Genomic DNA, 23739 nt, shown 5'->3' on the forward strand with positions numbered 1-23739 from the left:
CAGTCTCCCAGGCCACTTCTGCAGCATAATCTCTCCTCCCAAGCTTCAGGTTTCGTTGAAATCCTCTTTGGACCTGCCTGTGGAGTGTTAACTTACAGTGCTGAGGGCCAGGAAAGACAAGAAGTGCCCAAGTGAGCAGCAGCTGCTGCCCTGGGTGAGCTGCTCCCAGCCAGCCCCTGCCCACCCTGTGACACAGGGGATTATGGGGTCCCTGTAAACAGTTGGTCTCCCCTACAGAAATGTAGGGGTTCAGGTTGTATGTGGCATCTGCAGACTGCAGGCAGCCATGGGGAGCCATCTGTAAGAGCAAGAGGCCATTTTCAATTTTCTTGGATGAGTTTAAAGCTCTTCTGGGGAAAAATAAGTAAAAATAAGCATGGGTTTGGGCACAAGTCAGGAGTCAAGGACCATCACTGGAGATCCCAGGCATCTGGGAATTTCCTCACCATGCTCCCAAATCCCTCTCCATGAAATGATGATGAGTCTTCCTAGTGCAAACTGAAGTTACAGAGACCCCCTGAGTGCCCCCATGTCCCTCCCTGGTGAGGTCAGTGCTCCATCCCACCCGCCCAGCCAGCAAGCAGGGCTGACACATGATCAGGGTGACACTGGAGACCTTCTCCTAGATGGGAACAACTTCACACGTATCAGGCTGCAGCTGGTAATGCCGCCATGTTAATTCCCTGGAAAAGGAACTCTGGAAAATCTTGCAGGTTAAGGGGGTTCAGTCACTCCTCAGGGGTCAGCTCCGAGCAGCTGCTGCACTCCAGCAAATCCCCCTCTGTCCCCCTCAACTGCACCGGAGCCAGCTGGGTGGGAAAGCCACATGGCACAATGGATCCCTGGGCAGCAGGGATGGAGTGCCACCCTCAATGCAGCGTTCAGCTCTGCAGGCTGCTCTCTGCTCCCCGATTTCAGCCCCTACAGCGCCAGCGTTGTCCTGCGACCAGCGCTGCCAGCCCTGCCCGGGTGAACGCAGGGCACCGACACGGCGCTGCCACAGCTGCCCAGCCAAGGCGGGGGCGAGCAGGCGCTGCCATGGCCCTTGGTGCTGCCATTCCCTGCCCGGCTGAGGCTCCTGCCAGGGCAGGGCCATCAGGCATCCCTGGAGAGGAGCCAGGGGCTGCAGGGAGCGGCTGGCGGCGGCCGTGCCGTGCGTCAGGGCACGCAAGGCTTGAGCAGAGGCAAGCCCTGTCTCACCAACACGGCCCAGTGCGGGCACTTCACAGAAAATGGGGCTCTGCAAATCCCTCTGCAGCAGGGCTGCACATCCCCCAGCCCCCTGCACACCCCAGTTCTGACACAGCCTGGGCAAGGGCAGCACGCAGAGCTGCCAGCCAGGCTGCCACGGGCCCATGCACTGCTGAGGTTCTGTAAAAAATAATTTAAAAGCAATGGATGTGGAACAAATCAATCTTTCTTTAGGATAGGGAGCCTACTTCCCTGTCTCCCTCATCAGCGCTGGTGATTCATCAAGGCAGCGGGACAGAGACACCTCATCTCATCAGGGTGTGATTAGTGAGGGACAGGGGCCCAGTAATCCTTTATTGGCTGCATTTTTACTCGTCCTAATGATGAAAACTGCTCCTCTGCAACCCCCAGGAATATGATTCATCACCTCTGCACAGCCCCAGCCAAAAGCAGGTGATGCTGCCTGGGTAACTTCATAGGATGGGAAGGATTAAATTGTGGGATCAGTGGAAATTACATCCCTGCAGCCTTCACCTCCAAGCACTCCAAAGGGGTGTCAGCACCCTCTGCTTCACCCCAGCAGCATCCAAGGCAAAAGCTTCAGCTCCCAGTGCCCTCCAGCCCAGCAGCAAGATGCCATCACCAGCAGTGACACACTTCCCCTTCCCAGCCTGTCTCAAGGCTCCCATATAATTAGTGATGAATGTAAATAATACAAACAACCATGTGAATAATGCAAACAGCTCAAATCGCTTCCCTGCCCTACAGTCCCCTGCTGTCACCCGGATACTGCGATGACAGGCAGGGCAGAACTCAGCGTGAATGGCCAGGGACATTTAAATGATGCACAGCACCATGTGCAGGACAGGCCAGCAAAAGCAGAGTGCTGCCTTTTGGTGCCAGCAGTACTGTCTGGTGGGTTCTGCTGGAAAAGAGAGGCAAAGAAAACCACATAGAGGGGTAAAAAATTCACTATATTAATTCATGGGTCACACTCAGCTTTGCTACAGAGGCAGCAGATGAAAGCCAGCACCATCGTGGCTCTCCCAGGCTCCTTTCCTCCTTTCTCAGCCACAATCCCATGGATGCTCCTTCTGTCCTGGTCCAGGCCCCTTTCCAGTGCACTTGCCCTGCCACAGGAAAGAGTTGTACTGCTCCCTATCATCCATTTCCTCTCCCCAGTAAAGCACTTCTGCATTTCTTTTCCCGTCTTCTGTGGTCTTGTGATCACTGACTGGTCTAATTGTTTCCTTGTGGTTAATTGACACCACTGTTTCCTTAGCACCGTTGAGAACAAATTGCAGTATCAAAAATAAGTTGGTTTTAGGCTGCACTAATTGCAAGTGATGTTTTTTTCCCCTCCACACATATAAGCAGTTATTTGTACAGCAAAGCCAGGCTTTGGGCTGGACCATGGGTATGCAGCATGATTCAGTGAGCATTTTTTCTGCAGTAAGACTTGACTCAGAGTTTTGACTCACAGTCAAATGCGCAGAAGTATCCAAAAAATGAGGCCTTCCTTACAGCATGGACAAAACTCACCGGGCAAAGCCAAATAACTACATGTTTACTCATAGCTTATGTTGCAGAACAATGAGTTCCTTCATGCTATGCCTTCCACAACCCCACTCACTGTCTGCTTCAGCCAGAGCATTCTGCCCCTCTAAAGGGCTCTGAGCTCTCCCCTGGTGACAGCAGCACACACGAGTATATCCAGCTTGGATACAGAGAGATATATCAGAATGTCACTGTATCTGCAAGCCACACCAGGAGCTCTGAGCCCCTTGGCTGATTTCAATCCCCTTAAAACCATCAGTCTCTTACAACTTTCACAAAAGTAGGCTTTTGGTAGTGGGGAGAAAAGCAAATAACTCACACAGTGCCTGGGCTAAACTGTACCATGACCCTGGTTCTTATTAGACACTAAAAATCTATATGGGATTAAAAAAAGCTTCACTCCAGATTTAGGCTTTTTTTGAAATCTTGGCCAGACACAAGATTCAAACACAGACAACCCTATACACAGACAACCCTATAAGTATATTTTAAGTGTATTTTGAAATGTAAATTTTTATGTATGTCTATATATATATATATATATATATATATATATATATATATATATAAAGTTTATTTTAAAACATCAGAATCAGCTACATTTCCCTGTAATCTGCAAACAGTCCAACCATGACCTAAAGTTTCTGACGACCTGGCAAGGGCTGCACATTCCCAGAGCCCTTTTCCTCGTGTGGCTGGCTTCCAAGGGGCTTGGGAATCGTGTCCCCTACTCAAGGGACAGCAGATATCCAAAGCCTTTCCAGATGTCTATCTTGGCAACCTCAAATTCAAACATGAATGGGTCCCATTAGCAGTCTGGCCACATCTGGATCTTGCAGGTGGTTGCTGTGTGCAGGTGAGAAGAACAATCAGGAAAAGGTCTCGCAGGTCAGTGAGACCATTCCACCCCTGTCCTTGAGATGTGATGGTGGATGGTGATCCCTGGCTTTGGCTGCAGTTTTATCCACGTTGCTGTGCCACAGAGAAGCTCATGTGTTGAATGAGCAGCTCAGACCAGCCAGGGTGTGATGACCCAGCACATGGAGCAGCCACTGGGCACCCCAGCACAACCCTCGTGAGCTCAGTGTTTTGGCAGGGCACATCTTCAGGGATCAGGGCTAAACTGCCAGCCTCCAGTGGCACCAGGGACCAAGCAGCTGGCACGTTCTTGGGTGAGGGACAAACACCCTGTGGAGCACTGTGCTGACAGAGCAGGATGTTCCATATCCCTGCAGGAGAGAGCACTGGCTCATCTCTCCCTCTCTTCTGTCCCATAGCTAATCAAACCCCTGTGTCAAGTCTTGCTACTCAAAATTCTCCCCCAGAACATTAACTGGAATTCCAGTAGCCCTTCACCCTTAGAAGGATTTGCATTTTAGGAAGCAGCAAGGAAGCAACCATGCAAATTCAAAGGAGACCTTGACATCTCCAGAATGAAATTCCCAATGGCAGCTGCTGCTGACAGTTACCTGATTGCTGCTCTTTACTCATTACAGCACATCTTCCATGTCACCTACTCCTCTTATGGCCTCACATGAAGGCCACAACCTGCACACAACCTGCACCCATTAAACAATTCCATGGCCACAGGACAGAAGGGGCAAAAATTTAAGGAGCTGGAGAGATGTGTCAGTTCGTTTCTGTACCTACAACATCTAAGGGCACTAGGAAAATGGGCCAACTTCAAGACTGTGTTCTCAATCTTAAAGTTAGCCACAAACCCAGACAACTCATTGAGAAATATTTATGAAAAACATAGCCCTGAAAGCCAGTCTTAAATTAGTCAATTTTTCTAATGTCTATAAATGTGATGCTTTTCATTCTGAGGATTTATATTAATTTTGCTTTATAAACTAACTCCAGTGCCTGTCCTAGACAAATATAGATACAATTTTCATCCATATTTTGAAGGGTATTTCTTTCAAATCACCCTCTCTATTTAGCTATCCTAAATGTGGCAGCCTGGAACATTACAATGCTGAAGAGCTACTAAATTACTTGCACAGAAATTCTTGCCATGTTTCTAACCCCCAGAATTGCCACTAATGCAAGAACACAATTAGACCAAGCATTTACACAGCACAACAAATATCTGACTACGTGGTGCAGTTGCATAGTGGTGAAGGTTGAAACCTTCAACATAACCAGAGGGATTTATTTTGGGGAATATGTGTGGCTACATATTCTAAACAGCTTAGACAGACTCAATCAAAAGTCTTTGGCAAAGCAGATGTGCAGGCAGCTCATCAGAGGCATGCAGGCAGTGTTTGATGCATAGGGAAGGTGTGCTGGGATGCTGTGGGTGGCTTATATCCGACACGAGAACATTCACAACTCGCTGCCTGATGAGCGAGCACACAGATCACTGCTGTGGTGCACCAGCTGGGAATTCCTGGGGTGGTTCAGCCAGAAGCTGCAGTAATCAGTCCCTGTGGAACCAGGAGTCAAAGACTACGCAAAATCGAGTTGGTTGGCATTAACTGCCAAAAGAGACACTTAAGGGCAGCTTGGGGCGATCCTCCCTCAGGTCTGCAGACAGTGAGCTGCACATTCTGTGCCCAGCTGGGAAAATCAGGGCACGCACATGGACGAGATGGCTGCAGCCCAAGCTCCCCTTTTGACTGAAGCACCCCAATGGCTCATTGTAGAACACTGTGCCTGTCTAGTGGGAACAGGACCAGGTCAGCCCTTCAGCAGAGACAACATGCAACCTCTGTTGTCGCAGGCTGGGTGTGGCACTGTTCATCCCCCTCCCATTCTGTCTGGAGCCACCCTTACCTCCGTCAGCGTAGGTCTCGGTGCCGTAGCCATCCTGCAGGCCATTGTTCCATGTGCCTTCGTACTTGGCTCCGCTGCTCATGCTCTGCCTGGCGCCGTACCGTCCCTTAAAGCCATGGGTCCACTCGCCTCTGTAAACCCACCGTCCTTTGGTCTCGATTCCCAGCCCGTGCCTCTTGCCTTGGGACCAGTAGCCTTCGTAGGTGTTGCCACTGGGCCACGTGTATATGCCCACCACCTCGAAGCCGTAGTTCCAGGAGCCCGAGTACTCGCCCTGGCCCTTGGGGCCGGTGCAGATGCCGTGCCCGTGGGCTTTGCCCCCCTCCCAGCCCCCGCAATAGGCGCCTCCATCATCGAAATCAAACCTGCCGCCGCTCATGGTGCCCTCCGGTGCCCCTCAGCCGGGCAGCGTTCCCAGGGGCAGCGCTCCGGGGCTCCCGCATCCCCGGAGGGAACGGGCTGGGCGCCGAGAGCCGCCGCTCCTGCCTCGCCTGGCCCGGCCGAGGGGCTGGGGCACGGGAGGAGAGAGAAATTGGACGAGAGGGAGGGGAGAAGGGCGGGCCGAGCTCCAGCCCCCCCGTAGGGGCAGCCGCTCCGCGCCGGTACCTGCCCCACGGGCACGGGCATGGGCCGCCCGGGGAGCCGCCCCGCGGCAGAGGCAGGGATGGGGTCCCGATCCCCGCGGCGGAGAAGGGATGGGGTCCCGATCCCCGCGGCGGAGAAGGGATGGGGGTCCCGATCCCCGCGGCGGAGAAGGGATGGGGGTCCCGATCCCCGCGGCGGAGAACGGATGGGGGTCCCGAGCCGGCCGCTCTCCCCCGCCCGGCCGCTGCCGCCCGCCCCGTCCCGCTCTCCTCCCCCGCCGGGAGAAAGGTCAGCGCTGCCCTAACAAGGCCATCGGATCCCAGGAGCTGCTCCCAAAAATAACCCCCCTGGAGCCCGGCCCCCGCCTCGGGGCCCTTTTATGAAGGAGGGGAGAGACACATCCCACCCCACCCCCCCCTCCGCCGTCCCCCGCCCCGGGCAGGGATCCAGGCGGAGAAGAGGCTGGGAAAGTAAATGTCTGCTTAAAATAGAGCCTGGGAAGGGGCCGCCGCTCCCCCGGGCCCGCAGCCGCTGTCCCGCTCCGCCGGAGCTCCGCGGGATGCGGGGACGGAGCGCCCGGGACCAGGTCACTCACACCGTGGGTAACTGGGCAGAGGTAGAACAGGGAGTGAGAGCACAGCAAACAGCTCGCTCTGCCCCTCTGCTACTTCCCAAAGTGACCTTCCAGAGCTGCTTTAGGGCAAAGAAGTTCAGTAGTAGTCATTTACCCCTCTCTCCCAAACAACGAACTTCCCAAATTTCCTTCTGTTTAATAGCCAGCGGCATAAGTCAGTCTGTGTGTGAAGATGGTAGACAGTTGCAGACACACGGAGTGTGACAGACACCTTGTGTGTAATAATGCCATCAAATACAGATGGCAGAGGACAAGGACTGAAAGACCAAGCTGATCCAAGCCCTCTCTTCTTCCAGCACACCCATCCCACTCCTAGACACTGTCCCAGCAAGACCACGGAGAAATGCCCCTCCCTTACTGACCACCACACTGAGAAGCTGCAGGAGCTGTGGGGTGTTATCAGCCCTTCCAGGGGAGATCCCAAAACCCCACCAAACTCTGGGGCAAAGCTGCCACAGACAGTGGTGGGTTCGGACTCAGTTTTTCAACTTTCAATCTCCACATTGGCATTTCTAGGAAGGAAAGGCACAGAGGAAGCACACAATATGTAACTGCAAGAGCTCTGTGTATGGACAGCACATAAACACAGAACACTGGCAGACACAGGTGAGGACCAAGTTGGAAAGTTAATTACAATGGGCTTCACTTTTATTCAGCCACAGGAAGAAATGAGCTCTTTGGTAACGGACTCCAACATGACTCAGAAGTGCCACTTGGCAGAACCAGCCCTCCAAAGCCTTCTTTAAAAAAAAAGATTTTGAAATTGGTTCAAGTTAAATTTTTTTGTTATTTTAAACTAAGTTTTCAGACAACTTAGGCAAGTTTTCAAGGTTCTTACTGCATGATTAAGGGCCATAAATTCACATTTTCTCAAAGCAAAACCAGAAGGTTTTGCTTTACGGTTTCTGCGAAGACCAAAACATCTGAAAACAACTTGTGGTAACAGAAGAGAAAGCGTTAAGGCAGCGGTTGCAGCAACTCATGGTCTTCTATTCCACGGTGTTCCAGCACTTACAAGCCCAAAGATGTTGTAACTGTCCCAAGAGGATGCCAAGTTCAGGACTATGTAATTATTTACTTAGCAACTTTTCCTAATTACACAGCACAGTTGTGAACTGATTGCACACTTTGTCTAAACATTAATAACTTATGCAGATTTTGGCATTTAAAGAGCTTTTGTTGACCACCAACAAACCCAAACAAACTTCAGAAAGCACTGACAGTCAGTATGCACAAAGGCACCACACAGAAATAAGAGGCACCAAAGAAATAAGAGCTGCTCTTATTTCTTTGTTTTGGCAGAAAAATTCCCATTCTCCCCAAAGACTGAGCCTGCTGCAGCAGCCAGCTCCAGCCTGGGGCTGACCTCTAGTGGCACTGCTTGTGTCCCTTCTCAGTCAGCACCAGCTCACATTTTTCTACTATTTTTACATCTCCTGGATTTCAGTCCACTTTAACACAGTACTGAGCAGTGGACAGTGCAATCCTAAACCCTGCAGTACAGGTCTGTGGTCACTAAAGAATGAAATGGTAAAAGCAGTGCAGTCTTGAAAGGCACTTTCAGCCCCATGACAGTGCTGTGGTTGGAATTTGCATTTGAGAACTGTTAAGAATAATTATTTGAGAAATAGTCATTCTGCACTTTGTAGCCCAGTTTTGTAGACAAAAGTTACCCAAAAATTGCCTTGAATTCAGAACACAGGTGGCAGAAATGCAGCTATTTCAGAGCACAGAAAGGGATGTGGACACAGGTAAATTCTGCATGGTGTAGGTGACACTTCAGGACTGGCAAAACAGGTGGACTTACATGGCCACTTGTTCTGAGACACCAGATGCTGCCACAGAAATTGCAAAAAAACCCCAAATGACTTTGCAGGAAAATGTTTGTCTCCATTCCTTCTCCACATCTTGTACGTCAGAAAATTGTGGTACCACAAATAGTAAAGACAAGCCAAAATGCAACTTTTCTCACCCTCAACCAATTATGTTATTTGATGGGATGCTCCTTTGCTAGACACTCATAAAAGAGACACTGTGTTGATGCACACTGTGTATGGAGAGCTGCCTGCTTCTGAAGCAGTAAATTCCAGGAGAATGCAAAGCTGGGCAGGGCAGCTAAAGTGATGATGGTTTAGCAAGACTGGAGTGGAGACAGTGCTCAAGACTTCCCTACAAGTGACAACTGTTCACTGCAGTCGATGGGTTTTAATGCCTGAAGGAAGGATAATACTTGCTCCTGTAGAATAGGATAAAAAGAAGCTAAAAACCCCCAAAAATGACAGACAGTGTATGAATTAAGACCACTGAAATGAGCAAATTCTGGTTTGGTCACCATAACAAGTACAGTGAGCACAGCCCTTGCCCTCACTTTTCCTTTGGTTAACCACAGCAGCAGCTCGCCTGAGGAAGCAGGGTGTTTCTCTTGCAACACAAGTCTCTAAGGCCTGTTGGAAATTCAGTGAAAGGTTTGCTTTCCACTTTTCCAGTAATAGTACCTAGGGGAGGTTAGGAGATGGCCACACTCCTTTATGAAATAAAATCAGAGGCACAAGCATCCAAAACCACAAGCCCGAGTCTTACAACCTGAGGTCAAAGTGATTTCAAAGGAGCTGAGTGACACCAGGTGTCTCACAAGAAGAGCTCTTATCACCAAGCAATCTAGGGACTCCAACAAAGCAACAAGAGGATTTTGGAAACAAAGTAGAATTAGTGTTGGGTCTCTTAAGTACAGGCAAATAGACTCTAGGTTCATTTACCACATTATCTATTCCAAGCTTAAATTATAATGATGAAACTAAACTGTTTGTCCAGCCTAAATAATCAACATCAGCTGAGATGCAAAGAAGTGTTTTTATTGCAAGCACAGTGAGCAGGGAGTGGGTTGCATATTCACATGATGTGCCTGAGGGCAGATTTAAATCAGCCACTCTTCTGGTTTTAGTGCTGCTGCTGTCAGGTGTACATCATTTCTGCCATGTGAGACATTTTCTTTGGAATATACAAGTAATACTCCATGTATCCCGAAAGATCTTCAATTGTCACATCATCCACAAAGGCCCTGGCTTGCTCAGAGCAAGAGCGTGGAGAACTTGAGGGAGTTCTTGATGGCAAAAGCTGGGAGTGATCCTCAGAAACCGTTCTATCAGGTGCCAGTGGGAGGGTGTTCTGCAAGCCAGAGAATTTGTACACTTCCATATCTTGCCACAGTTTGCACTGACAGGTTTTATCTGCACATGCACACGGCTCACTCGTGTTCAGCTTGGACATAGACTGGAAGTCAGAAAGCTCTGTAGTCTTTAGGCTTGTTCTGGATACTGGAGAAGCTGCAGCTGGAGAGTTCTCCTGTGTGTTCTCCGCTGTCAACTGTGCAACAGAAACTCCCAAAGACTCCTCAGCTCCCTTCTGGCCAACATCCAGAGCAACGCTGCAGTGTTCGTGTGCACAAGCTTCCTTTGGGACTGGCATCCCAAACCCACTGCTGTCCTCCTGGGCATCAGCCTGGCTCTTCTGCACCAGCTGGCTGCACGTGGAATGTGACTTTGTGCTGCAATGGATGAACTTTGGAGGATGAAGAATTGGAGACTTGGAACGCCTGCGACGCTGGGTTCTCACAACTCCTCTCGAGGGCTTCTTCACAGACCTGCAAGGGAAAGACAAAAAGGGAATGAAGATTTACCAAAATACTTACTGTTGGGCAATAAGTAACACCGGGCAAAATCTCTCCTGCATTTATATTGCATGCACAAGCTTTAGGTTTGGAGTGTTTGCTTATATTAAGCTGCTGTCTTGGAATTTGACTTAGCTCTAGACAAGCAGTTGTATAAAATATAAAAGGAATACTAAAAAAAATGCACCCCAGAGAGTGGGCTTTAAAGGTGAGAAAATGAGTAAAGCATGTGAGACATGACAAAATAATCACTATAAGAAGGACAAAGCACAAGCAAAGAGCACAACACCAATGAATTAAGGGCAAAGGATGGTTTTGTTTCATATGAGCATGAAGTTCTGCAAAGATACTCTAGAAACCAATTCTTTATTTTAATCTAGTTTTCAAGGCACAACGACACCTTCTGCAGTGTCAAACAATGATTGAAAGAGATGCATTCATGATTGCCTGATTCAAAACCAACAGCTCACATTTGCATTGAGAAATATCTACAACGTTTAGCCACCTATGAGTGACCAGCATCTCCTTTCACTTCACCTAACTTAAAGAACAGCAGTCATATATGAAGAGAAAAAGCTGGTGTGAGTATTTTATAAAGTTCTTTGCTAAAGGCAGCTCAGGTCTCTTGTTTAGAAGGGCACCAACTAGAAACTGTCTACTTAAAATTCCTTTTCAAGGCAGTATCATTGGAAATAGTCTGATAATCCCAAGCTTCTCTTACCCATGCCAGGTTTCCTTAGAAGCACACACATTCTTAGGTTTGGTTTCATCTGCCACTGTTCTAACTATTGCTCTGGGACTTGTCCCATCACCCACAGAGAGAGAAGTGGTACATCTGTGAGAGACAGAATGAAGAGTTAACAGCCTACACTGGTTAACATTATGATTATGAAAATAAACCTTTGTGCATCTTATTTCCCAGAAAATACTGCTCCAAATCATTAAGAATACAGTTTCAAAGACCTGCCCACAAAGACCCAAATCAGCAGGATGAGTGTTGACACACTCCTATGCCCAGGGTTTGTGTAACAGACTCTTTCACCAAGAGATGCCATTCACAGCTCCGCTGCAGAGCCAGCCCCACGTGTCAGTGACAAACCCACACAATGGCCAAATTTCAGCTTCCCAGGAGAGGGGAAGGCAGAAACACCATCACTGAAGAAACAAGTCTCTTTTTCCAGAGACAAATAAGCCATTCTTTCCTAAAAATAAATGTTCTTTGGACATAAATAGACTTTGTTTAGCTGAAGAACACTTAAGCCTCTGTCTAACATAGCCTGTCAACATAAGCTAAAACTCTTCATACTCCTGCAAGTTGAATCATTTGAGCCACAGAGTTGTGTCAGACCTTCAGCTTCTATTCAAGGCAGGGGCCTTAGTAGATTTACTATTTTTTTTGGTGCTATGAATTAATTCCACACTCCCATTCTGAAGGACCCACAATAACCCAAGAACAATTCTTTCAAGTTGTGACTTCACATATTAGAGTGGAAGTCCCAAGAAAATTATTTTCCAAATCCTATGCTAAATCAGTTTGTACACAGGACAGATTCCCTGGAAAGTGAAAATGAGTCCCCACACACTGATCTAGGGTGGGGTTAAGAGAATCCAAACTATTAATAAAACTAATTTCCATTTAAAGGACAACTAATACAGAACATAAGATCAAAAGGCACCAGTAACAACTCCAAAGTAATCAACTCTGCCCAGCTGAAGGATGGTACTAAAGATACTGAAGGAATGAGAGGTAATTCATTACTAATGAGTTTAATTATTTAAACAAAAGATAACTTTATAAGCCCATCTACTTGCAATCTCAGCTCTGTGCTAATTCTAGTTATCACCTTGATGCTGCCTTATCTACCCTTTCATTCCAGTGACAGTGTAATTGCATCACTGACAACAGCTTATGGGATCCCAGATTCTACAATGGTGCACATTTGTCAGCAGAAAAAAAATTGTTATATGGAAGCCTTCCTTTACTTAATTTCAGGTAAAAATTATCATTACCAACAGAAGACATGTGGTACTTGTGTTCTGTCACCTGGGACAGTGAAGGTAGGTGCCATGTGTCAGATCTCCACAAACCAAGACAACACAAAAACCATTCTTTCCCATTTAGTGATTCTGGTTATAAATAGAAATTTTGTGACAGCAATGAAAATAGTTTGTGTGGGAATCAGGCACTGAATCTAACGCTCTCCCTTACTGACATGGAAAGAAAGTTTCTCTCCTGGGAAAATATGTGATTTTATTCCCATGACAGGCCTTCAGGACCATGGTAATATCCTAATTTTAACAGCAGAGTTCTAGTCCTATGGACTCTAGTACTGGTAACCTCTGGCAGCCAGATTAATGCCAAAATTCATTTCAAGCACATTGTCAGCTGATCACGATTGTGAGGTTTCTTTCAAACCTACTGCAAGTTGACAACAATCAATTTACAATTCCTTAAGAAGTGCAGTCTGCAGGTAGTGAATTTATTTCAGTCTGTTTAACTACAATGAAAGCTTTCTGTCCCTAACCTTTTGCAATTACCTCATTCCCTCAAATTTCACAGCATGGGTGTTCCCTTTGAGTCCATTTGTAAGATGTTAGGTCTGTGCCTCCCTGTGGTGTTACTCACCCAGCTGTGTCAACTCTCAGCTTTTTGAATGCTGTCTGCAGGCTTTCCTCTTCTCCATCCTTAGCTTCTGATTTCATCATTGGGATGGCCAGGAGGTGATGGAATTACCATGTACTGCTACAATCAGAAAAAAAGACACATGAAAATAAGGGCCAAATCCTTGTTAAAAACATTAGTTGCCCAGCAGCACCATAATACGTGAAAATAAACTCAAAATAGCACACTGAGCACACAAAGCTGAGGTCATTCTAGTAGAACATTTTTGAAAGCTGACTCAGAACAAGCTTTAATATACCCAAGAATGAAATGAACAGTCTCTTGTACAACTCTAGGTGAACTAACAATTCAAAGTCAAATTTAGTGTCAACAGCATTTTGCACATACATTACAGCCCAGCCAAACTCTTCCACTTGTCTTACAGTGCTACCAGAACAATTGTAGAAGTGAAAGTGAGAAGGAACAACACTATTAAAAACAATCAACCTTCTACAACTCTTCTTTCCAAATTTGGGACTCAGTGCTACACATACACTTTAAAAAAAACTAAACCAAGAGTTTTTTCTTAAAGCAAGATAAAGTTTTAAGCCAAGCAAAAGTTTTTGACCTTAGGTCTAGGTCCCAGCAACAGTTAAACAGTCCTATCAGAACATGGTGTTATGGTTACAAATAGTTGTTAAAATTTACCAGTATCAGCTTGTGAACAAGTACAAATGCAAACAAATACCAAAAGCAATCAGAAAGCCTTGCTTTAAATTAAAAAAAAAAATTGGCTGTTGTATTTTTTTTTAATCTACCATGAACATCATTTAATCTAGCTGCAAAGGACCTCAAATCTTTCTAAATTTCATGCTCTTTGGGTTTGCTGGAGGTCAGGCCCCAGCGGTGTATCCCAGGGACAGGACTGTCCAGTCCTGTTTAATATCTTCATTAATGGTCTGGAAGATGTGGCAGGGTACCCTCACCGTGTCTGCTGATGTCACCAAACTGGGATGAATGGCTGAAACACTAGTGGGACCTCAACAGGAACCTCATGAACTTCAGCAAAAGGAAGTGCAAAGCCCTGCACAAACTGTTTTTGCAGCAAGGAAAAGAACTCTCTCCTCACTGAGACCTTTTCTGCCAGCCGCTGTGCAGCTCAGTCACTCATGCAGAGGGATGGGGATAATCTCTGTCTCCTTGTCCTCTCCTTGCAGCTGGAGGTGGCAGCTCTCCCTCTCACTGCTGCTCTGTGCTGTGATTTCACCTGGCTGCCCTGGATTGCACACAGCTATTATGACACACACAAAAGGATAATGTATCATAACAATTTCAAGGCACATGGTGTCCAATGAGTCAGCCAGGGAGTAAACAGGAGAGGAAGCTTAAACGCTGACAACATGATGCTCATCTGAGCAAGTTAATATTTCATATTTTTCCTTAACCAAATATTATTGCTCTGGTGAAACAGATGGTCTCTACTTCACTTTTATCCCTTGGGCCCCAAGTCATCCTCAGATGATTCTTTGAAATGAAAAAAAAAAAAAAATAAAAAAATCAGGCTATGTAAGTTCGGGGTTTTTTTAACAGCAAACTCCTGTATTACACAGCCGTACCAGAAAGATAAAACTAAAAGTTTTAAAGTCACTGTACATTACTCCAAGCAGAGTACCAGCTTTTAGACTAAATATTTTATCGTGCTGCCCTTCATCACCAACACTGCAAACCTTCAAAACAATGCAGAATTTATTTAGATAAAAGTCTCACTGGGTGATAACAAAGTATAAGCTTAGGCACTTAGAGGCACGCGCCAACGAGCACACACGTAAAGAAAAAACAATTACTGTGAAAGCCAGCTAAAGTTTACCGTGTTAAAAAGCACACTGAAACTTACGGTTTTTACCTCCCAGGAAAACACACACCTTTCCTTTTCCATTTTATTTTCGGCTACTTCCCAGCACCACCGCCACTACGAGCCCGGCCGAGCGCGGTGCGATGGGACAAGGCACGGGCACCTCCATCCCCGCGGGCTACCGACGGGCACGGGAAGGGCCGCTTACAACCGGGCGTTCCGGCCACGGCCCACGGGACACGAACTCGCGAATGCTCCATTTTTGTCTGACATTGTTTTAACTCTGCGCTTCTAACCGCTCGGAGCTCCCTCCCCAGCCCCTCCCGCGGCCCCGCCGCCGCCCCGGGGCTCGGCCGTGACCCAGCCCCGCCGCCCCGCGCCCGCCGAGCCTCCCGCGGCGCCCTCCGCCCTCACCACGGCGCCGGCGGCGGGAACCGCGCGGGAACGGCTCGCCGCGGGGACAGGACGGCGCTCCCCGGCGCCCGGCGGCAGCACGGAGGACCCGCGCAGGGGGCTGGGAGGAGGACGGGGCTGGGAGGAGGCCGGGCAGGGACGGGAGCGGCACTCGCGGTACCCGCGGCACTCACCGCGCTCCGCGGGCCGGGCCCGCCGCCGCCGCCCGGAACCGCCGCCGCTCGCGCACGCGCACCCGGCGGGGCGGGCGGGGCCGGGGCGCGCCCCCGCGGGCGGTGACGTCACGTCCTGTTGTGCTGCGCGCCCCGGGCCGGCGGCGGTGGGTGAGTGGCGGCCCCGCGGCCCGGGACAGCGGGGACAGCGGGGACAGCGGGGACAGCCCGGGACAGCGGGGACAGCCCGGGACAGCGGGGACAGCGGGGACAGCGGGGACAGCGGGGACAGCCCGGGACAGCGGGGACAGCGGGGGGGCCGTGCGGGTCTTCCCGGCGGGGCGGCGACGGGAGGTGCCGGGGCAGGTGGCGGAGCGGGCCCGGCTCCGCGGCTGTCCCGCCGGCAGTGCCCGGCCGCCCCCGCGCTGCTGCCGCGGGGAAAGGGCTCGGGAGGGATCGCAGCGAGGCGCGAAGTGCCTGAGAGTCCGGCTGTGCTCGCTGCTGCCCGGGGACCGGAGCAGAGGCCGCGGGCACACACTGAAACGCTCGCTTTTCTCTGAGGGTGGCTCTGGAGTCTTCCTTCTTGGGGTTATTCAAAGGCTACCTGGATATCGTCCTGGGAAACCAGTGTGGGATGGCCCTGCCTGAGCAAGAGAACGGGATGGTCCCTGCCAACCTAAACCATCCTGTGACTCCTGAAACCTTTCTGAAGCTTTGCTGCAGGTGCCATGCTCGCAGCTCAGAGTTACACAGGTTGCCAGGATCTGTGTTCACACATTGATAAAAAGACACTTTGATATTTTTGACACTAGCTGTGCTTGTTCTGAAAAACTCAGACTTTGGCGTTCACAGTGAAAAGCCCAGGGCAGTTCTGGTCAGAAGGCAGTGACACTGCCCACAGAAAAATGAGCACCCATCACACTGTCAGTCAGTTTTGTGCACAGCATCTGTGTTCAGACCTCAGTATAAAATCCCAATGTCTATGTTTCAGTTTATTCTATATGGCACAGTTGGTTACCCACTGAGAGCACATCAATGGACTTGGAAGCTAAAGATGAAGAAGAGGAGAGTCTACAAACAGCATTCAAAAAGCTGAGAGTGGATGCAGCAGGGTAAGTGAGCAACAAAAAAGGCAATGTAATTTGTCAGGTTTTTATTACATCTTTGTATTTTTTCTATTATTTTGCATTTCAAAATGAAAAAGCCATTTGTTGAAAGGTTCTTTGCTCTCTCTGAACTGCATCACTTCAGATGAAATACAGTCATTATAACTGTCTAATATGCAAACCAGTACTTTATTACAGAGTAATTTTGACTAATATCCAACTGAAATCACACAGTGACTGCATGGAAGCATGAAAAGACTCACCTAAAGCAGTGAACCCAGTTTTAACTGTTGTAGCTGTAGTCACAAACAGAATTTGTTTGTCTGTCCCTCTGAACACTGGTGTCTGCAGCCACATTATAAGCCTTTGTTTAGTGCACAAAATTTTGCTTAGATGGCATCTGGACAGCAGCACCAGCACCTCAGAGTGTGCTGGGGTGCCCAGTCTTACCGGGAAGGGTCAGGATAAATATGAGCTCTGAACATTCCTGATTTCAGGGGGTTTTGTGGAATAAAATGTCTGCAGACATTCTTACAATAAAAACTTACTCAGTGAGATTCTGGGTGTGTTAATAATATGTAGTGTTAGAGTTGATAAAATTATGCAGTCTAACACTCGGAGACAGTTCACTTGAAGTCTTTTGGGAATTTACAAACACAAGTGGAACTTTTGTGTTGACAGTGTTACATTGTGAATTCATCCCCACTACCATCAACACTGTGAATTCAGGCCTTCCTCTGCATGTGGAAATTATTTTGCTTTGCTACTCCTTCCCTCTACTTCAGGAAGTCTTCTGAGCACTGTGGAAAAAATAGATGTTCTCCATCAAGGAACTGTGATTATTAATCATAACGCTTTTGATGTAGTACCACTGGCAGACTGTGTGGGCTTCTGGTTGATTCCTGATGACATCTTAGGCATAAAAAGATCTTGTTTTGCAGGCATGTGTTATGAACAGCTCAAATCTTGTGACTAATCTGTTAAGATCAACTTTGGGCAGAGTATTAGGGCTCTGTGCTAGAATTTCAGCCTCATTTCTTACAATTTCCCATGTTCCAAATCACACCTGCAGCCATCATAACTAAAAATACACATGCATGTGCTGAGGTGTTTATGTTTGTCATCCAGACCTCCAAGGTCAGATGCTTTTTTCATTCCATGCTTATCTCAAAAATTTAATGAGAACTAAATAAATCAGCAATCTGTCCTTGCCTGTTGTACTTCCTCCACTTCTACACTGATTCCTCCTCAGCCTGCTGCTCCAGGTGCCTGACTTTGCATTTCAGAGGAGTAGAAGGCTATCTTTAATGACTATTGTCTGACAAGAACGTTTGGAACCTGAGTTTACATTCCTTTAATGTGTCATTTTAGTACAAATAGGGCATGACATCAACCTCTGGGCATTCTGACTGCCTTTCATTGCATCTCACCTATCTTTAGCCACTTGATGAGGCCAGTATAGTAAGTGGGGTTGTATAAATCTCTCTTAAGGCCCTGTTTCTGAGTGACTACAGAGGGAGTCAATGCAGCAAATTTGATGGGCTTAGCAGAGCATCCGAAGCACACAGGCTGAATGTGGGCCTCTGGAGCCATCTGTTCAGGCATTTCTGTGATGTGGCATTCCCTTTTTACCCAGATGTATTGCAGCTCTGTCCGTGGGCGATGGGACGATTCTCAGAACAACGACAAGAGCAGCCATGGATGGAGCCAAGCAGCAGACTGTCAGCTCCAAGGAAGCATGGCATGGGTAAAACATGACACATTGGACAGTTGCAGGCTGCTTTCAGTGCGAGTTGTTGTCAATTTGTTGCTTGAAGATATTCTTCCTTTCTGTCACAGAATGTTTCCATAACTGATATGTTCTTTGATTTCATCAAAGTCTTTAAAAACAATATTGCATCTTCTCTTAGAGAGGGTTCCCAAAACTTTATTTTCTGTTGATATCATCAGTAGTATTTTTCTGCAAGTCTTAAACCTTTTCATCCCCCTCTCATCTCACTCTTGGGTTTTTTTATTACTTTTGAAGTACCTGGATATTCAGTGTGACTCTGCCAGCAGCTCCAACTGACCCAGGTTCTGCACTACAGTTCAATTTGGGATGAGTGTCATTTGCTTAAGGCGGAAGACTTGGGGGGAAGCACCTTGGATAAGGGTTCCTTGTATGTATCTTTCCTTTGGGGGAACCCGAATTTCTTCAGAGTCCTCCACGGTTTCTGTCAGAGATTGTAAGTGTCCAGTCATCTGGTATTTCCAAGCAGAAAAATAATCTTGTAAAATGTTTTCAATCACATTTTAGAGCTTACTGAGCTGTTGTGTAGATTCTGGAGTTACCCACTTGCTCACCTGTTGAACCCTGCAGGTGTGTGAGGAAGCCTTCCCGAGGATCGGCGAGGGTCCCACGTCGCCGGCGCTCCAAGTCTCCGGTCCTGCACCCTCCCAAGTTCACCTACTGCAACATGAAAGCCAACAGCCAGCTGAAACACAAACCCCAGGCAGACACTTCGAAGGGTGTCATCAGCTCAGATGTTTTTGTCCCAGCAGAACGTGGTACGAAGGACGGGCAGGATTCTCACCTTGAGGCCAGTAACGACAGAACTGAACCGTTGGAAGCTTTCACCGCCGAAGAGCCTTTGCAGAAGCTGGAGGAGAATTGCCCTGCTCTCTGCTCATCCTTTGAGAACAGCTTGTGTTCTAAGCAAACCTCAGATTTCCAGTCCTTATCCATGCTTAGCAACGGCAGGCAGTGCCCTTGTACGGACAGGAAGTGCCAGTGCAAGCAGTGGCGCACCATGGAGGTGTACTCCTTCTCCGGCCTGCGGAGCGTCCTGTCCGAGTGCGAGAAGGCAGTCCTGGGGGTCCATGCCCACTCCCTGCACAACAGATCTCCCTCTGGGACAGCCTCAGCAAGCTCTCCCAGGTCTTGTTCTGAGCAAGCTCGAGCCTTTGTGGATGACGTGACTATTGAAGATCTTTCGGGATACATGGAATACTACTTATATATTCCCAAGAAAATGTCTCACATGGCAGAGATGATGTATACCTGACTGTAAGCAATAGAGAATCCTGAAGCAGAATTTGTTACAATGGTTGGGCTAATTGCCTTGTCAGTGCCATGTTTTCACTGTTGTGTGTTTGATTAAATGTTTCTTTGCCTCATACAGTTTAGTTTTCTAATAAAATGAAAAATTAAATATAGTTTCTGAGCTTAGTTCTAAAAAGAATGCACTAAAGTCTCTGAATACCTTAACAAAAGCACTCTAGATCAAATGAGCTCTGTTTGGTTTTTGGTTTGTGCTGTGGATATTGAAGCTCTGTATGCTGTTTTCACTATGTTTTGGAAAAAAACAGACAAAACCAAAAAAACATCTAGTTTTTTTTCTGATATTTTGATGTGTTTGGAATGTTCATTCTTAATGTATCTCTGTACTTAGAGAAAAGTTTCACAGCTACAGCTCCATCCTCTTTATCCTGTTCTAGAGAGAAGGATGAGAAGACATTCAGCATTTTGGATAGGATAAATGTCCTTTCCTTGAACACTGGCTGGCTTCTTTTTTAGTTGGATCAAGTTGTGAATGCTTCTTCCTTACAGTTTTTTTGGAAGGTCCAGAACGTGCGGGTGTATACTTGGACACTTCCTTAATCTAATTCGCTCACCCTTAAGCAGTTCTATTTTTCTGCAGATAAGTGAAGCTCTTAGAGGTAAAAATATATTTTGTTATTTGTGCTTTACAGGTGGAATAATTTAGGGGGGAGTGAAGCAGGCTACCAGTTTTTTTGGGCTGTGCGGTCTCAGAAGTGGAGAGGGTGGAACCATCTATACAGGATGTTTCTGAGCACATCTGATACATAAAGTGGTGTGGAAAGGGGGTGAACAAGACCTGTGTATCATCCTGGCTTTGTGCTGTAGAGCTATAACATTCCTGCTGGTTGAAAATACTGCAATAAAAATTATTTTGCCGAGACTTGCATTAATAAATGTTTGTCAAAACCCAGCAACTTAAAAGTCTGAATAATTTGGCACATATTCATCTTCCCTCAAGACGTTTTTAGTTAAACCTAACGAAACTCTGGTTTCACTGTCAGCTGTACATCCTCAACAACCATGTCTGAATAACGTACTGTAATTTTTACTTACATGGTGAAAAATGAGTGGTCAGCAAGCCAAGGAGTCACAAGCAGTTGTGTAAAAATAGATGAAAAGCAGATGTGGACAGTTGGCCTTGTATTCTGTGCTGAAGAAGGCTCAGGCATTCTAGATGATAATCGCTGTAGATTTTCTTCTCACTATTCCTAAAATTTACAAGTCTGGGAAGCTGAGATTTAAAATCCAAATAAATCAAAAAACAAGAATACAACTAAAACTAATTTTGCTCTTTAGGTTTCATGTGTATATTTAGCATGTAGTATTTGCTCTTACTCAAATGTAACTAATTTCTACATTTTCTCATGTCACTTCCCTCTTCCAGCTCTATCCTGCAATACCCACACACGCTTCAGGTTTTCTCCACTTTCTCTTCTTTCTCCCTACAGAAAATCTGGTATCATGTGTATTTTGCTTGTAAACATAAATATTTAGTACCAGCTATGTTTGCTGCTGCTATTTTTCAGAGGGTGTTTCTGCTTCAGCAGAGGGTATCTGCTCCTATTTTTATTCATGTTTTGGTTCTGTGCCCTCTTTAACACCATGGCAATTGTTGCTAGACAGAGGGTTGTTGGTGAGCACTGATCCAGAGTCCATGTGTGTGAAGCTGAGGCACGGCTCTTCACGTGCATAGAAATGCTTATTTAAGCCTGGTATTGCTTGTCCCCACTCCTCCCTGCACCTGGAGCCAGTGAAGGGGCACAGCAAGGCCCTTCTGTAGAAGTGTGGAGTGGCCCCTGGTCAAGGTCACCTTGGGGCAGTTTCTGCTGTGCTGCTCTTTAATAAAGCGTGCAGAACCCCCAGAGGTGCCTGGACTGGTGTTACATAAACCCAGTATGGATGGACAGTGCTGGAAGGGCACATTTTCACTTGTGGAGCAGGACAATGTGCCACAGACCTGCTATGCCCGGGGGGAGAGAGGAACTGGGGAAATCTTGGGGGTTAAACTAGTCCAAGATTATACCCTGAAATTGAAGCATGAGAAGTGAATTTAGGTTGCCAGAACACCAGATGGGAGGGAAAAGCCTGAGAGCAGGTTCTGAGGGCACACCTCCATTGTGTCTGTCCTGTGGAGACTGGAGTAACTGCTAGTGAAGGAGGAAGGAAAAGCGGAAAAAAGACAGTAACTCAGTCATTTTGTTTCCTTCCTGAACTCTGTTTTTTTGCTAGTGTTTAAGCACATCTAGTGCTGCCTGCGGCAGAGCAAGGGCAGATATTTTGGTTCTTGAGTGCAATTGTAAGGTTTGTAGCAAATGTACTGGAACATTGCTGGTGACAATTGCACAGCACAGACCAACCCCTGGGGGTGAATGATGGGCCCTAAGAGAGGCCCAAACTTATTGTTTCCATCAAAACCTTCTCAGTTCAGCTCATCCATATCACTTTGATAATGCAGTGACTTATTTTTGCTGCCTGCCTGAAACTTCAGGATTTATTGGAAAACTGCATCTTCTTTGGGAATGCCTGCACAGCACCTTTAGCTTGATTGATGAGTAGAGATGCCCTGGTACAAACAGTGCTGAATGCAGCCCTACTGCTCCCAGCTGCTGCTGTACCTGCCCCAACAAGCCTGGGGGATTTTTTTTTTTCTGTGTGTTCATGCTCTAGGATCTGTTCCCAGTCAACCTAGAGAATATGTCTGAAATATTCTGAGAAAGCACCAGTGGACTTGCAGTGCTCCCAGGATTTAATCAGATCCCAGCTCTCTACTTTCTATCTCAGCAGACCCAGCCTGGGTGTTTTCCAGTAGCACAAGTCCTTGTCCCTCTAGTTTCAGGACTAGTTAAACCGAAGCAGGAAGCAGAAGGGCATCCTGGATCAATGACATTTCTTTCTTGCCTTTCAGAAGCCAAATCAAATCTGAGCTGAGCTTTACATTGGCAGACACTGAATCAGGCCACTGGGGAAAAAAAAAAAATCAATGGAGCTGTTTCTAGAGCCTGTTTTCCACCCTCTCCTTCTAAACCAGGGAGGGTTCTTCTGTGCCTGCAAAGTCCCGTGACCGACTCCATCCTCCTGTTCCCTCATCTCTCTAACCTTTATATCAGCTCTGAGGCGAGACCCTCCGCTGGATTTAGCATTCCCAAACTGCCAGCAGCCACAGTCCCGCTCCGATGGCACCTTCTGCAGGGCTCTGCCAGTGCAGAGCATCCCACGGGGCAGCCCCACGCCGACCCCCGGGCAGTCAGGGAGGCCGTGTTGAAGAGCTGGCGATGATCTCAAGGTCACACAAGGTCAGGGCACCCCTGAAGGGGGCTGGCACCCCTCGTGCCCTTCGAGCCTCGCTCACTTTAGCAAGCCAAAACCCAGCTAAATAAGCGGGCCCCTGCAGAGGCACGACGTACCCGCAGGACCCAGAGGGATGCAGCAACCTGTCATGCTTTACTCCCCACGGCGCAGCTCTAATTCATCACAAACTGTACCACTAGATGGGGCCTTCTGGACAGCGATCCAGGGAGAGCAGCTGCTGCCTGGCCAGCCTGCTCCCTGCTTATCTACACCCACCCTGTCCCCTTCCAGGGCAAGGAGCCCCCAAAGGTGCCTGCAACGAGGGGAGGCTGTGGAGCAGAGGGCAGGGTGGTGCTACATGGGGTGCCAGCTCTTCAAAGCTCAGTTTTCCCTCTTTTTTGCAGCCCCAAAGCAGAGGCCAAGCAAGAAGAGCTTGTCCCTGTGGGTGACCCCGAAGTCAGTTGAGGGACTTGGGAAGACCTGGGCTGGGGAGAGAGGTTGTTATTGGGGGCAGTTGCCTATGAGGGGAAGAGAACAGGGAGGAGCCAGGGCAGAGCTCAGCACTTCCCAGCTTCACCCCTCTGCACACCCTGAGGAGCAGAACATCACAACAGCCAAATAATTTGTTTCATCTCTCAGTCCCTAGGAAACTGCTCCTTGCACTGTATTTATGGAGCTGGGTACCAGTTTGGCCCTGCTCCCTCCCAGTGCTCCTGGGTGAAGTATGCCTCAGTTTCCCCACTTGAACAAGCTCTTCCAAACCTTCCTGTTTCTATCTTCACCAGCTCACAGTGAGAGCTCTCACACAGCCCTGAGACACAAGCTGGCTCC

The 23739-nt window shown here is 47.9% G+C and overlaps 3 protein-coding genes across 5 annotated transcripts in view; 1 reads left to right on the forward strand and 2 right to left on the reverse strand.

The window, feature by feature from the left end:
• Positions 1–6049, reverse strand: part of JPH2 (junctophilin 2) — a 31057-nt gene extending 25008 nt beyond the window's left edge. Inside the window, exon 1 of the mRNA XM_021540926.3 lies at positions 5527–6049. Coding sequence (XP_021396601.2) covers positions 5527–5905 — 379 coding nt within the window. The 5' untranslated portion in view covers positions 5906–6049. The remainder of the gene's footprint in view (positions 1–5526) is intronic.
• Positions 6050–9576: 3527 nt separating this feature from the next.
• Positions 9577–15515, reverse strand: OSER1 (oxidative stress responsive serine rich 1). Of its 3 annotated transcripts, XM_021540875.3 has the most exons (4): positions 15454–15515; positions 13039–13155; positions 11134–11247; positions 9577–10385 (listed from the first exon to the last, which is right to left on the reverse strand). In XM_021540875.3, exons 2-4 carry the CDS (start codon positions 13116–13118, stop codon positions 9698–9700), a joined length of 882 nt encoding a protein of 293 aa, XP_021396550.1. In that variant the 5' UTR covers positions 13119–13155; positions 15454–15515; the 3' UTR covers positions 9577–9697. The 3 variants fall into 3 exon arrangements, with proteins under 3 accessions (XP_021396550.1, XP_021396552.1, XP_077643144.1); XM_021540877.3 differs by lacking the exon at positions 11134–11247; XM_077787018.1 differs by lacking the exon at positions 15454–15515 and having other exon boundaries at positions 13039–13348.
• A 63-nt stretch (positions 15516–15578) lies between these two features.
• LOC110476170 (oxidative stress-responsive serine-rich protein 1) lies at positions 15579–20530 on the forward strand. The gene is made up of 4 exons (XM_021540919.3): positions 15579–15603; positions 16424–16544; positions 18175–18285; positions 18898–20530. Exons 2-4 carry the CDS (start codon positions 16468–16470, stop codon positions 19580–19582), a joined length of 873 nt encoding a protein of 290 aa, XP_021396594.2. The 5' UTR covers positions 15579–15603; positions 16424–16467; the 3' UTR covers positions 19583–20530.
• The last annotated feature ends 3209 nt before the right edge of the window (positions 20531–23739 follow it).

Source organism: Lonchura striata, chromosome 17, assembly GCF_046129695.1.
Source record: "Lonchura striata isolate bLonStr1 chromosome 17, bLonStr1.mat, whole genome shotgun sequence".
Classification (NCBI taxonomy): domain Eukaryota; kingdom Metazoa; phylum Chordata; class Aves; order Passeriformes; family Estrildidae; genus Lonchura; species Lonchura striata.

Bases quoted from the DNA above. Each gene is read 5' to 3' on its own strand.
- OSER1 (XM_021540875.3), bottom strand. From the start codon at position 13,118: ATGATGAAATCAGAAGCTAAGGATGGAGAAGAGGAAAGCCTGCAGACA. The intron at 11,248-13,038 runs GTGAGTAACACC...TGTCTCTCACAG, and splicing joins CTGAGAGTTGACACAGCTGG to ATGTACCACTTCTCTCTCTG. The intron at 10,386-11,133 runs GTAAGAGAAGCT...TTTCCCTTGCAG, and splicing joins TCTAAGGAAACCTGGCATGG to GTCTGTGAAGAAGCCCTCGA.
- LOC110476170 (XM_021540919.3), top strand. From the start codon at position 16,468: ATGGACTTGGAAGCTAAAGATGAAGAAGAGGAGAGTCTACAAACAGCA. The intron at 16,545-18,174 runs GTAAGTGAGCAA...CTTTTTACCCAG, and splicing joins CTGAGAGTGGATGCAGCAGG to ATGTATTGCAGCTCTGTCCG. The intron at 18,286-18,897 runs GTAAAACATGAC...TGAACCCTGCAG, and splicing joins TCCAAGGAAGCATGGCATGG to GTGTGTGAGGAAGCCTTCCC.